The 12,579-nt window shown below is 40.5% G+C and overlaps 1 protein-coding gene across 13 annotated transcripts in view; it reads right to left on the bottom strand.

Annotated features, from left to right (window-relative positions):
- The window catches only part of NHSL1 (NHS like 1), a 241,808-nt gene that overhangs the window by 34,030 nt on the left and 195,199 nt on the right, over positions 1-12,579 (bottom strand). For 9 of the 13 annotated variants that reach the window (XM_034765556.1, XM_034765543.1, XM_034765544.1 and 6 more), the window contains exons 3-4: positions 4,998-5,125; positions 768-839 (exon numbers count right to left, since the gene is read on the bottom strand). In XM_034765556.1, the coding sequence (XP_034621447.1) occupies positions 768-839; positions 4,998-5,125 (200 nt within the window). The remainder of the gene's footprint in view (positions 1-767; positions 840-4,997; positions 5,126-12,579) is intronic. The other 4 variants (XM_034765545.1, XM_034765546.1, XM_034765554.1 and 1 more) reach the window with 1 other exon arrangement.

Here is a 12,579-nt window from a genome sequence, read left to right as displayed (position 1 = left end):
TTGTTACAAGAGCCAATTCAGCAAGTCCAGAGCTCCCACAACTCACATCAATGTAGGGTTTTCAAAGGGGCCTAAGGCAGCTAGGCACCCAGTTCTTTGAGACTCCTTGGAAAATCCCAGCTTCAAATCTCAATTCCCATGTGTAAATACTATTAATAAATTTCTTTCCACCTATGATTTGGACCCCAACTGCTGCAGAATGCTGAAAAGAAAAGAGAACCAACAGCTCTGATGAGTGAAGTGACAAATATATATTTTTTTCCCCATTAACAAGCGTGAAGTACTTTTTTCTACCCATTTGTTGAAATAAAGGCACAGTGTGATGCATCTCTGAGGCCATGTACTCTGTGCAATCGGCATTCCTTATTGTCAAATCATGCTAGTCCAAATCACAATATTTGAAAGCTTTTGATCACTAATAGAACTAGATGATTGTCATCAAATAGCCATTAAATAAAACATACTGCTCATCGCAGAAGTTTAAAGAGAAGCAAGTGTTAACAGGTTTGCAAAGGTGATGAAAATGTGTTAGTTTAGCAAGAAAACAAAGGATCTGTGCTGCAAACAACTGAGCTAATGCAAAAAAAAAGGCATGACTGGATTTAACATTACTTTTGTTGGTGGTTGTTTTTGTTTGTTTTTACAAAGAAAACAGCAGCAAGTGAGGAACAAAGAATAAAAGCACAGTAAGATTCCAGATACGCTAATGCTACAGTAACATCAAGCTGCAACTAGGACAGCTGGATGCTTCCATTGTGGCTAGGTACCTTGAGGCTCCATGGAACCAAGGAACAGCAGGCGCTAATGCAAGACTGAGATATGCAGTCTAACAGACTAGACTGTTGAGTGAGAGAGAAAGAAAGAGAATGAGTGAAAAAGAGAATGAATGAGAAAAAAACATGTAAAAAGACAAACATATTTAAATTATATAAGTATAACACGCTTTCAGAAAGCAAGGTGGAATTAGCAAAAACAATGAGGAGTCCTTGTGGCATCTTAGAGACTAACAAATTTATTTGGGCATGACTCCTCGTTGGTTTTGCTGATACAGACTAACAGGGCTACCTCTCTAAAAGGCGGAGTCAGTGACTGAAGTAACACCTTCTTATTTCTAGATCTTTGTTACTAGGAAATCAGATAAGCACAGGCCACTGAAAGTACTGAGAGTGATGGTCTTCTTTTACAAAAAGAGAATCAGTAAGACCAATCAAGTCTTTACTACTGAGATTTAAAATACAAAGGGACAAATTCATCCTTAATGAACTCCACTTAAGCCTTGTCTACACTGCCATTTTACAGCACGGAAACTTTCTCGCTCAGGAGTGTGAAAAAACACTGCAAGTTGCAGCACTGTAAAGTGACAGTGTAGACAGTGCACCAGTGCGCTGGTAGCTACTCCCCTCATGGGGGTGGTTTTTTTACAGCACTGGGAGAGTTACAGAAGGAAACAATTTAGTTCATATTGTGTGTACTGTAATTTAGAAGTCTTTCCATGAGGAAAAAAAGGGCAGTTTAAATATTTTGTAGTATACGAACTCTCTTTTGGAAAACCATACTTGTTTATTCAGTCTCTCATTTTTTAAAAAAATGGATAAACTCGCCTATACATCCCTGACAGTTCACTGGAATAGTCACCTGGAATACCAGACACTCTGTCAGTCCAAACCTTTCCTAAGCAGACAGTCTAGTGTTTTTTGATGTGAACATCATCCTCTGGTGACTTAGCTGAGAGAACTATACTTACACCTGTTCCATGATTTCATGTCAACTGTATAGAAAATAAAGAATTATCCAGCTACATCACCTAGTCTCCCAGAAATGTTTAGAGAGCATGGAAACTTCAGATAAGTCCATTATCTGAAATTACCATGCTCTATAATATAGTTTTCCTGAAGCAAAAATGGAATAATGCCAATTTAGGGGAAAGTTTCCAAACAGTAAATGAGAATTCATTGATCCATTCATTATTCTATTATTCTCCAATTACAACACTGAAATATGTCCTTCCTCTGGTCTGCCTGTTAAACGTTTGCTTTGATTGCTTTTGATAAACAGCAGATATCATTAGAAAGCTTTCATTAAGAGGGGATGTTTTTGCTGTTTGAATCAGTCTTGCTGCAATATGGAAGAATTCTGAGCTCAAATCCAGACTGTTGCTTGAGTAATTTTCTAAACCCATACGTGAAAACTTATGGGCTCAAGTCCCAGTTACAGCTACATTCTTAGAAGCCTCTGACTTTTTTACCAATGGGATTAAACTTCAATTTTAGAGAATGGTTTTTGAGAGGTGGTAATTCAAACAAAGTAAAATTCTAGAATATCACTTTAAAGTTAAAAAAAAAAAAGTTTCTACAGATGCAAAGAAGAACATGAACCATTGAAACTCTACAGTATGAAGGGAGAGCCACACTGCAATTTTGCTAATGGGTAAAAATCCTACTAAATTTTAAGCCAGAGTGAGAGCTAATAGTGCTCAGTTAATTAGTGCCACTAAAAACTGTGTCAACCTTGCATCTGTCCATCCTCCTTCACACTAAACCATGCTTTGAGTAACACAGATTAATAGGAAGTTGTTTTAATTTGAAATAGAAATGCTATTTACTCAAGGAAGTGTAATCATTTCAGAATTCATTGACTAACTGAACAAAATATTAGCAATTCCTTTATTAATCATTTTAAAACAACATACCACAGAAACCTTAAAGATGACAGTGTTTAGTCTCTAAGCAGAATTATCCATGGCAATTAGTCCTTAGTAGGTCTGCTCACCTATAAACAACCTTAATGTTACATCATACCTCACTAATTTTACAAATGCAGTTCTGTGGACTATTTATCTATAAGGACCACAATACTAACTTGGACAACCAGATACTTAAAATAGCTTAAACACACATACAATTTTACACACACACAGCAACAGCTATGAACATATGTAGTCAATACTTTTTTTAATAAAAAGCACATATTATATTATGACTTCTAGTGATTTCAATAGGTCTTTGCAGATTATCATTGTAATATTCTTACTGCCATACTGCATACACAATGGGTTTAAAGGAGATGTTACAATGGATACTGTTAAAGCACAGCAAGAATAGTTGAAGTTTTTACAAAGCCACAGCCCTGTCACTGATGTGAGGCAATGTGGACAAAGGAAGAGGGAAAACTATATGATATTATCAGTCACTTTATATTGAATTCAAAGGACCTGCAGACCTCACAGTGTAGACACAATTTATATATAGACACACATACACAAACACATGGTATAATGTTAGTATTAAATAAGCAAAAAGATAAACTAAATTACAATAAAGATAAGGAAGGCTGTGATACAAACTGACAAAAGAATGCCAGGTTATTGCTGGGCAGGCAATATTTTGTACCAAGATATCACAGGATACAATAACTTGGATACCAAGTGCGCGCCAACACTTATGCACAATGGGATGAGTTAAGGACAGGTTACCATTTCGCAGATTGGAATTTTCTAGCTTTTATACAGTTAACTCAGAACTTTAATATTAATGCAACATAGTGTTTCTGTAGCTGAAATGACCAAAATCACATGAAGACTACAAAACCATCTTAATACTATGACTAAACTGTCCCTTCCATCACCCTTTCTTTGTTTCAGTAATTTCCAGGTTCTGAGACAATTGCCCAGTGTTGCTGAGCTGAGATAGGGAACATAATACGAAGCAAACTGACATGCAGTGAGACAAACCATTATCAATGTGAGATCTTTCATTCCCTTGGAATTCATTACAGAGAGATGGGATGCATTAGGACAAAACTTCTGAGTACTGAAATGACATAATCACATTAGACCAGGGTATGAAGTCTATGTACTCGTTGTTGTGTGAACACAGTCATGTTGTGTACCTGGGTTAATGGCCCCACCTGATACTTGATCATAAAAAGATTAGTAAAAACTAACATGACCCTATTTCAAAACAGCTGCCATTGTTAATACATAAGATACACCTTCTCCCTGGAACATTACCAAGCCATTCACACTGTCATCCTTTTATTACACCAATGGGAACTTTATTTATATATAGATACATATAGTTAGAGCTAGGATTTTCAAAGAGCCTAAGGAAGTTAGGTGCTAATAAAAGTTGGGCATCTAACTCCCTTAAACTCCTTTATAAATCTCAGCCTATATAAATAATATGAAGAGCACATTTTATAGTCCGCTTAATGCATTCTTCCCAATCTCCTGCCTCCTTACTACGGCTGTCAATTAATTGTAGCTAACGCAAGCGATTAACACAAAACAAATTAACGAGATAAAAAAATAGCTATGATTAATCACAGTTTTAATCGCACTGTTAAACAATAATAGAATACCAATTTAAAATAATAACAAATATATTTTGGATGTTTTTCTACATTTTCAAATATACTGATTTCAATTACAACACAGAATACAAAGTATGCAGTTCTCACTTTATATTATTATTTTTTATTAGAAATATTTGCACTGTAAAAAAAGAAAAGAAATCGTATTTTTCAATTCACCGTACTCAAGTACTGTAGCGCAATCTCTTTATTGTGTAAGTGCAACTTACAAATGTAGAATTTTAGAGCCTACAAGTCCACTCAGTCCTACTTCTTGTTCAGCCAATCACTAAGACAAACAAGTTTGTTTACATTTACAGGAGATAATGCTGCCTGCTTTTTATTTACAATTTCACCTGCAAGTACGAACAGGCGTGAGAAGGGGAAACAGGCATGGCACTTTTGTAGCCAGCACTGCAAGTTATTTACGTGCCAGATATTAGATAATGTTTTCACCCCTCAGCCAAAAGGCCATATGCCCCTTCATGCTTCAACCACCATTCCAGAGGACATGCTTCCATGCTGAATTTAAATTGGTATTCTATATTGTTTAACAGTGCAATTAAAACTGTGAATAATTGCAACTTTTTTTTTAATTTCGTAACTGTGTATTTTTTTTTTAATCATTTGACAGCCCTATTCCTTACCTTTCGTTCAATTTCTTCATAATCATCTTGGTAATTTCCATAGGCTGCACTGGAAGAAGAAGAGAAGGTTGGACCCTGAGAGTAATATTGAGAACTTCGATAGCCATCCCTCCGCAGCTTGTCACATTCTGCACATGAGAGGGTAAGAAACGAAAAAAAAGAAGAAAAATAACATCTTGTATCCAGTGTCTAGTTTAAGGAAGGCATAAGGATCAACATTAGATCAATTTATTTTTACCTCTCTAAGCATAAAACTCACTTGATATAAATGTATGTAGTATAAAGCTTGATACATATAAGTCTAATTGTAACTAAGCATTTTGATTCCTGTGTAATGTAAAGTACAATAACAACTGATCCTTATCTGTCTGTAGTCATCCCTAATCTTTTTTTCTGGCCAGTTTCTAATATGAATTATAACACTAGACTGCAGACATTATACATACATTCTATTTTTAATTAAGTATGCACAGATAGTAATTACACATGTACATCAGTTCTTACATACATACATCTACTGATAGCATATTACAAAGGCCAATACCTATTACTTTTTTACTGTACAGCAAATCTAAAAAGAAAATACATAGTATTTACTGAAAGTACGGTGATGGACACTTCTACAGCACATTACCATTGTTGAACAGATAATAGGATACTATTTTGAAGTTCTATACCTATAGGTATAGGATAGATATAATTTATTTCAGGTGACAGGATCTCTAGAAATACTTTAAATAAGAGGGAAAGCGAGAAAGAGAAATTTTTTTTAAGTGTGGTCTGGCTCAGTGTCTTGACAGATGGCAGCATACTACAGTATGGGAGATGAAAGTGTGCTAGCAACAGTGAGGGTCTCATTTGCCAGGCTGGTAGACCTCCATAATGTGCCCTACACTTGGAGGGAGGATATTGCTCACTACTCAAGCACCATCTGCTAAGTGGCTTTGGCACTGACCATTCATCTAGCCTCCCAGCCTGGGGAAGACACAACCATTACAGTGTTTTTAGAAAGAGAGGCAGGAGTGCAAATTATAGGGATCCTTAGAACCTCAGGTCAGCCTTTGTCAGGCCATGTGGGAAGAGTGTAAAGTGAAGAGTCTTTCATGTAGAGGAGGAATATAGAGTAAAATTGAGGGAGGGATAAAAAAACAACAACCCAAATTGGCCCAAATCCCAGTATCACTTCATTTCCCTGAATAAAATTTCTGTAGCTGTGTTCCTGTCTGTACTTTTCTTAATTTATATTCAGCGTGATCGTGCTCAAGATTAACAGATGCTGGAGCGTAAGGAAAAATTAAATGTTCAAGATGCGACGACCAAACTGATCCGCCGAGTCAAACTGTGAGTTTTACATTTCCAGAGACTGAAATCTGAATCTGTTGCAAGATTAGCAAAGCACAAATAAAAATAAGTATTTATTACACCTCTACCTAAGTAATTGAAATGTCTCCTGAACAGTGTACATTGTCATGATGCAAACAGCTTTTGTCATTACTTACTGGAGAAGAGATGTTTTGAGAATTAACAGTTTTGTGCTTGCTTCACTCCTTACCGTTTGACCTCTTTGTGTGTGTGTGTGTGCGCGCACGCATATATATAAATAAAAATTTCCATTTTTTCTGAATTGAGGGCACCTTTTAAGGAGCAATTTTGCTTGGCGAATCATTAAATGGAGTTACAACTTGCAATGAGAGAATAATTTGGCTTTGTTTTACTGTTTATTCAAAAGGTTCTCAAATCTTATACTCAACAAACTAGGTTTCCCCCACTGATTCCTCTACTGTTTTCAACAAGACATCTTGTGAATAGCAAAGAATACCATACTCTAAGACAGCCTCCAAAACAAAAATCCTTTTTACTGAATACAGGCATCTAATTCTATGAGACAAAGCCTGTTTTAAATTGCAATGTTTTTAATGGAATGCAATACCAAGTTTCACAATTAACTTAGGGGTGAGGGGAGAACAGGATTATGGCACATGATCTTCCTTGCCCCATGAACCTCATGAATGCATCATATTACAAGGCCACATATCTGATTCAAGGCCTGGTGTTCTTGCTGTGAAGTCGCACAATTGTCTTGGTTTCTAAATCATGGCTTTGTACAATAAAGACAGGGTATTGTGTTTAGTGGGCCCTTCTGCTAGTATGTTCCAATCTGTCCTCAAGAGCAGTTACTTTTTACCTCACTGTAACTAAACCGGGAACACCTAAGATGAAGAAGACATATATGTAGAATGATACTGCAAAAGACAACAGACCCCCAATATTACCCTCTAAAAAAATGAAGGTGCAGCTTTTAAAGATAAATTGCGAAGTAAAATAAAGAAGGTATGTGGGCTGTAGTTGTTGTGAGTGTAACAGATGGCAGTTTCCTGCAATGTCCTAGTTAAACATTATTGAATTAAGTTTAAGTATTTTAGGAGTACACTGTATTAAAAATGTAATTGTTTATGCATAATTGAGGGATTGTATATAATCTCATGAGGCGGGGGACCACCCCCCTCCAGGAACTAAGAATAGTGGGGAGGTGGTTAGACAAATTCACTCAGGTTGAAACACGTCTAGAGAGCTACCACCACCTGGAGAGATGCTCAAATATACTGGTTCAAACTGGATTTACTAGGGACTAACAGAGAAAAAGGATTTTTGGTTAACTAGTCTGAGTAAAAACTGACTCAAGACCTTCTCTCTGATCCAGCAAATGGACAGAACCTCTAGTCCAAGGGGGGCCCCAAAACTTAGGGAAGTGTTGGAAAGACTAATCACCAACCAGAGCCATAAGAATGGCTATATTGGGTCAGATCAAGGGTCCATCTAGCCAAGTATCCGATCTTCCAACAGTGGTCATGGCAGATGCTTCAGAGGGAATGAACAGAACAGGACGATTATCAAGTGACCCATCCACTGTCATCTAGTCCCAGCTTCTAGCAGTCAGAGGTTTAGGGATACCCGGAGCATGGGGTTGCCTCCTTGACCATCTTGGCTAATAGCTACTGATGGACCTATCCTCCATGAACGTATCTCATTCTTTTCTGAATCTAGTTATAGTTTTGGCATTCACAACATCCCTTGGCAATGAGTCCATGTTAGAGTTAGGCTGTGATCTCTGATAAGCTTATTAGCATGTGTGTAGGTTCTTTTATTGTTTGTAATATATTTTCTCTGTAATGCTTTTATCTTAAGAATAAAAGTGCTCGCTTAGAGGGAACTGTGTGGTAACTTCTAACCATTGGCAATTACATTGTGTACCATCTCTGAAGAAGGAAGTACAGCAAGCCTGCTTAGCCAGTCTGTCTTTTGCTGGGAATATCATAGTATAGTGATCAGACTGTGCATCATGGAAATACCGTGGTCGGGGTGGGGGTGATGGTTGAGGAGTCTCAAGTTTCGAGTGGGTAGCCCTTGCTAGATCATGAAGAGCAAATACAGCTTCAGTTGCCCTGAACTGTGACAATTCGTTTTTAGTCTTTGTATGATTTATAAGTAGAGTTGGCCAAAATTCTTCACATGGAACAATTTCCTGTTAAAAAGTGGTTTAATCAAAATCAGACCTTTCCACAGATAAATGTTGATTTTGACATAATTTTTGATTTTCTGAACAGGAGAATCTAATGAAAAATATCCTTTTGACATGTTGAATTGTGGTGTTGAAATTTCCCATATTGACATATCCAGTTAGATACTTTTCAGAATTTTCCATTTCACAAAAATTTTCTATATTTTGCCTTTTTGTTCCATTTTGCAACGGAATGTAATTTCAAGATCTTGACACTTCTTGTGAAAGGAAAACTCAACATTTCAAATAAGTCTATTTATAAGAAAAAACTAAAAGGTTATTTTGGGGGTCGGGCGGGGGGGAGAGGAGGACGATTATTTTTTTTTTTAAGGCTTTGGAAATTCAAGTTTTTCTATGCCTGAAGACTCGATGGATGTCTGGAGAACTAGCACATTTATAACATCAGAAATTATTATTATTAAATGTCTGGGTGGCCAGGAATGTGGTAAGTGCCTCACAAAACAAGTAAAACTTAGTCACTTCCCTGAAAAGTGTACAGCATGACACAAGTAAGGTCCACAAACAGCAAAGGGAGAAGGTGTGACAAGGAGAGGATGTCCAAAAGTGGTTACTCAGTAGGCCACATACACTTCTTGATGAGACTGTTACTTGGATTTTTGTTACCTTTCCTCTCATCACTTTTTGTAAGCTTTGCAGCAGCTGTGAGTATTTATGTGGGATTTGAATGCAACAAGAGAAGTGGCTTGGTAAATAAATGGAAACCGGGAATTCCAAACATAGAATGCAATGTGGGAAGAGGCACAGAGAAGCCTGTGAGAGAAGGAACCAAGGATAATATTGCTGTCAGAGTACAGAGGGCTGGGGAAGCCACAAATGAAGACCAGTTCAGAGATGAAGGCAGGACTATACAAAGTTGAACCTTGAGGATGAAGACAAAAGAGGAGGTTACTTATCTATAACCGGAGGTTCTTCGAAATGTGTGGCCCTGTCTGTATTCCACATGTAAGCGCGTATGTGCACCATGCACCTAATCCGGAAGTGTTTCCTAGCAGTGTCCATTGACCCACACGTAGGATAGTGCATCTCCTTTTGCTCGCACTCGAGGATATAAGATGTAGTGCAGGTCGACGCTGCACCAGTTTCCCCTTATATGACTGCATACTCTAATCCAAATCAGGGGGAGGGAGGGCAGATAGTGGAATATGGATAGAACTCAAAGAACCTCCAGTTACAGGTAAGTAACCTCCTCTTCTTCTTGGTCCCTATGTGTATTCCACATGTGAGTGACTTGCGAGTAGTGGTCAGCACAGAGGTGGGTGCGAGGATGCAGTATGGCCCACGGTCGCATCCACTGCTGCCGCATGCATTATGGCACAGTGTGCCCTAAGTGTGTGGACAGAGCACCATGTTGCGGCCCGGCAGATGTCCTCCTATGGCACATCCACTACTGAGGCTGAGGAGGTGGCCTGCACCCATGTAGAATGGGCTGTTACTGTCGGGAGAAGGGAGGTTGGAGCATTTGTAGCACTCAAGGATGCACCCTGAGACCCATTTAGATACCTGTTGGGGAGAGAGGGCCTGTCCCTTTAACTGTTCAGCAATGTCAATGAAAAGACTCGGCAACTTCCGAAAGGGACCCGTGGAGGTAGAACACCAATATGCATTGAGGGAGTGCAGGGCCCTGACAGCGGGGGAGGTGTGTGGTTTCAGATGGAACACAGGCAATTGGATGGATTGACTGAGATGAAATTCTGACATTACCTTAGGAAGGAATTTGGAGTGTAGACTTAAGGAGACCTTGTCTTGTGAAATACCGTGGGGAAGAGGAGAAGAGGGGCTGCCATCAGGGCTCATTTGGCCGAGGTGATGGCAATGAAGAATGCCACTTTCCTAGAGAGGTGGGTCAGAGAGCAGGTCACCATGGGTTCAGAATGTGGTCTGCTGAGGGTGGAGAGAACAGTGTTAAGGTCCATGGAGGTGTAGGCTTCACAACCAGTGGAAACGTGTTAAGCAAGCCCCTCATGAAGCACACAGTGGTAAGGGAGTGTAAAGACAGAGGTGTCATCCACTGGCAGAAGAAAGGCACTAAGTGCTGCCAGATGTACTTGAATAGAGTTGAGACTCTGGACCCATTGTTTTGAGGGCGAGAAGGTAGTTGAGGATGGTCATTGTGTCCCCCAAAGTGGTTGCGGCGGCAATGGGCCCACTCTATGAAGCATCTCCACTTAGCGTGGTAGCAGGTTCTGGTGGATTCCCTCCTGCTTTGGGTGAGGATCTACCAAATCAGGGCAGAGCATGCGTGGTCTACACTTGACACACATCCAAATACCAGGCTGGGAGGTGAAGAATGTCCAGATTGGGATAGCACTGTCTGCCCCGACCTTGGGTATGGAGATCCTGGAGTGTGTAGAGACAGACTGGTGGTTGGGTGGAGACCCTCAGGAGGTCAGTGAACCAGAACTGCCGGGGCCAATAGGGCGCTATGAGGATGTCGGTGGCCCTGTCCCGGTGAATCTTGTGAAGAACAGAAAGGGCAGAAAGGGAACGGGAGGAAAGGCATGGCGAAGGTCACCAGTCCAGGAGAGGAGGAGAGCGTCACCTCAAGAGCCCTTGCCTAGAGCTCCTCTAGAGCAAAAGAGGCAAAGAGTTACCAGCAGGGCATGCCACACAGTGCAAAGAGGTCATTGAGCATGGCATCGTGTATCGAACCATTGTACATCATTGGGGTATAGAGTTCTGCTGACGACTAGGCAGGTGGGAGGGCGATGAGGTGGGAAGGAGAGGAACTCTATGGAGTATCTGTGGTGGATGATCTCCAGTGCCCAACTGTCCATGGTGATTTTGCCCCAATTGTGGCTGAATAGGACAAGACGGCCTCTGAAGATGATGTGGTGCTTGGCACTGAAGAAGGTTCACTGCTCTTGACCCAAGCATCAAAACTGGCCCTGGGCCTGTGGTTGGGAAAAGGTCAAGGAGGCGGTCATAGTGGAGGTGGGGAAACGAGGCCTCTGAGAGCACTGTTGCCAAAGTGGGAGCTTTTCCGGGCACTGGTAGTACGCTGGGTAAGAGGAATGTGGCCACAGGAAAAAGGGTTGTTTCTGGTGTTTGTGTCTGGGGGACGGAGTGTAGAGGCCAAGGGAACACCTTGAAGAGATTGGTCTCATCGAAAGGGAGGTCGCTGATTGTATTTTGGACCTCCCTAGGGAAGCTGGAAGATTGGAGCCACAAGCGCATGACTGTGCTGGTGGCTAGTGACCGAGAGGCAGTGTTGGCTGCGTCCACTACTCCCTGGAGGGCCACTTTGGTTACCAGTCCCCTTTGTCCACCAGCATCTGGAACCACTCCTGGAGTTCTAGCAGAAGCTTGTTCTTGAACTCTGCTAGCCTGTCGTAGCTGTTAAAATCATACTTGGCTAGCAGAGCCTGGTAGTTTGCAACACGGAACTACAGTCCCGTGGATGAAAAGACCTTCCTGCCCATCAGGTCCATCATCCCCTTTAACCAGCACAAAGTACCCCCTCTCTGCTCTCTTGGGTGTTGGTGCACCTGAGGCTGGCATGTGCCACACTGCACGGGCTGGCTCCCTGATTGGGAATGCCACCGTGGAGAAGCCCTAAGCACTGCAGTAATTAAAAAAAGTTCTTGGAGTTATAACTTTGTAAACTCCCACGGTTAGCAAGGGAATCACTAAATGAAGATGGACAAAAAAAAAAAAAGAGTAGAGCCAATTCTAATTCTTGAAACCAGAAACTCCCAATCAAAGCTTTGCATAATGACAGGTTTCAGAGTATCAGAGGGGTAGCCGTGTTAGTCTGAATCTGTAAAAAGCAACAGAGGGTCCTGTGGCACCTTTGAGACTAACAGAAGTACTGGGAGCATAAGCTTTCGTGGGTAAGAACCTCACTTCTTCAGATGCAAGTAATGGAAATCTCCAGAGGCAGGTATATATCAGTGTGGAGATAACGAGGTTAGTTCAATCAGGGAGGGTGAGGTGCTCTGCTAGCAGTTGAGGTGTGAACACCAAGGGAGGAGAAACTGTTTCTGTAGTTGGATAGCCATTCAC

This window comes from Trachemys scripta, chromosome 3 (genome assembly GCF_013100865.1).
Source record: "Trachemys scripta elegans isolate TJP31775 chromosome 3, CAS_Tse_1.0, whole genome shotgun sequence".
Lineage (NCBI taxonomy): Eukaryota > Metazoa > Chordata > Testudines > Emydidae > Trachemys > Trachemys scripta.
The sequence above is the reverse complement of the archived record's forward strand: the minus strand, read 5'-3'. Positions and strand labels throughout refer to the sequence as shown.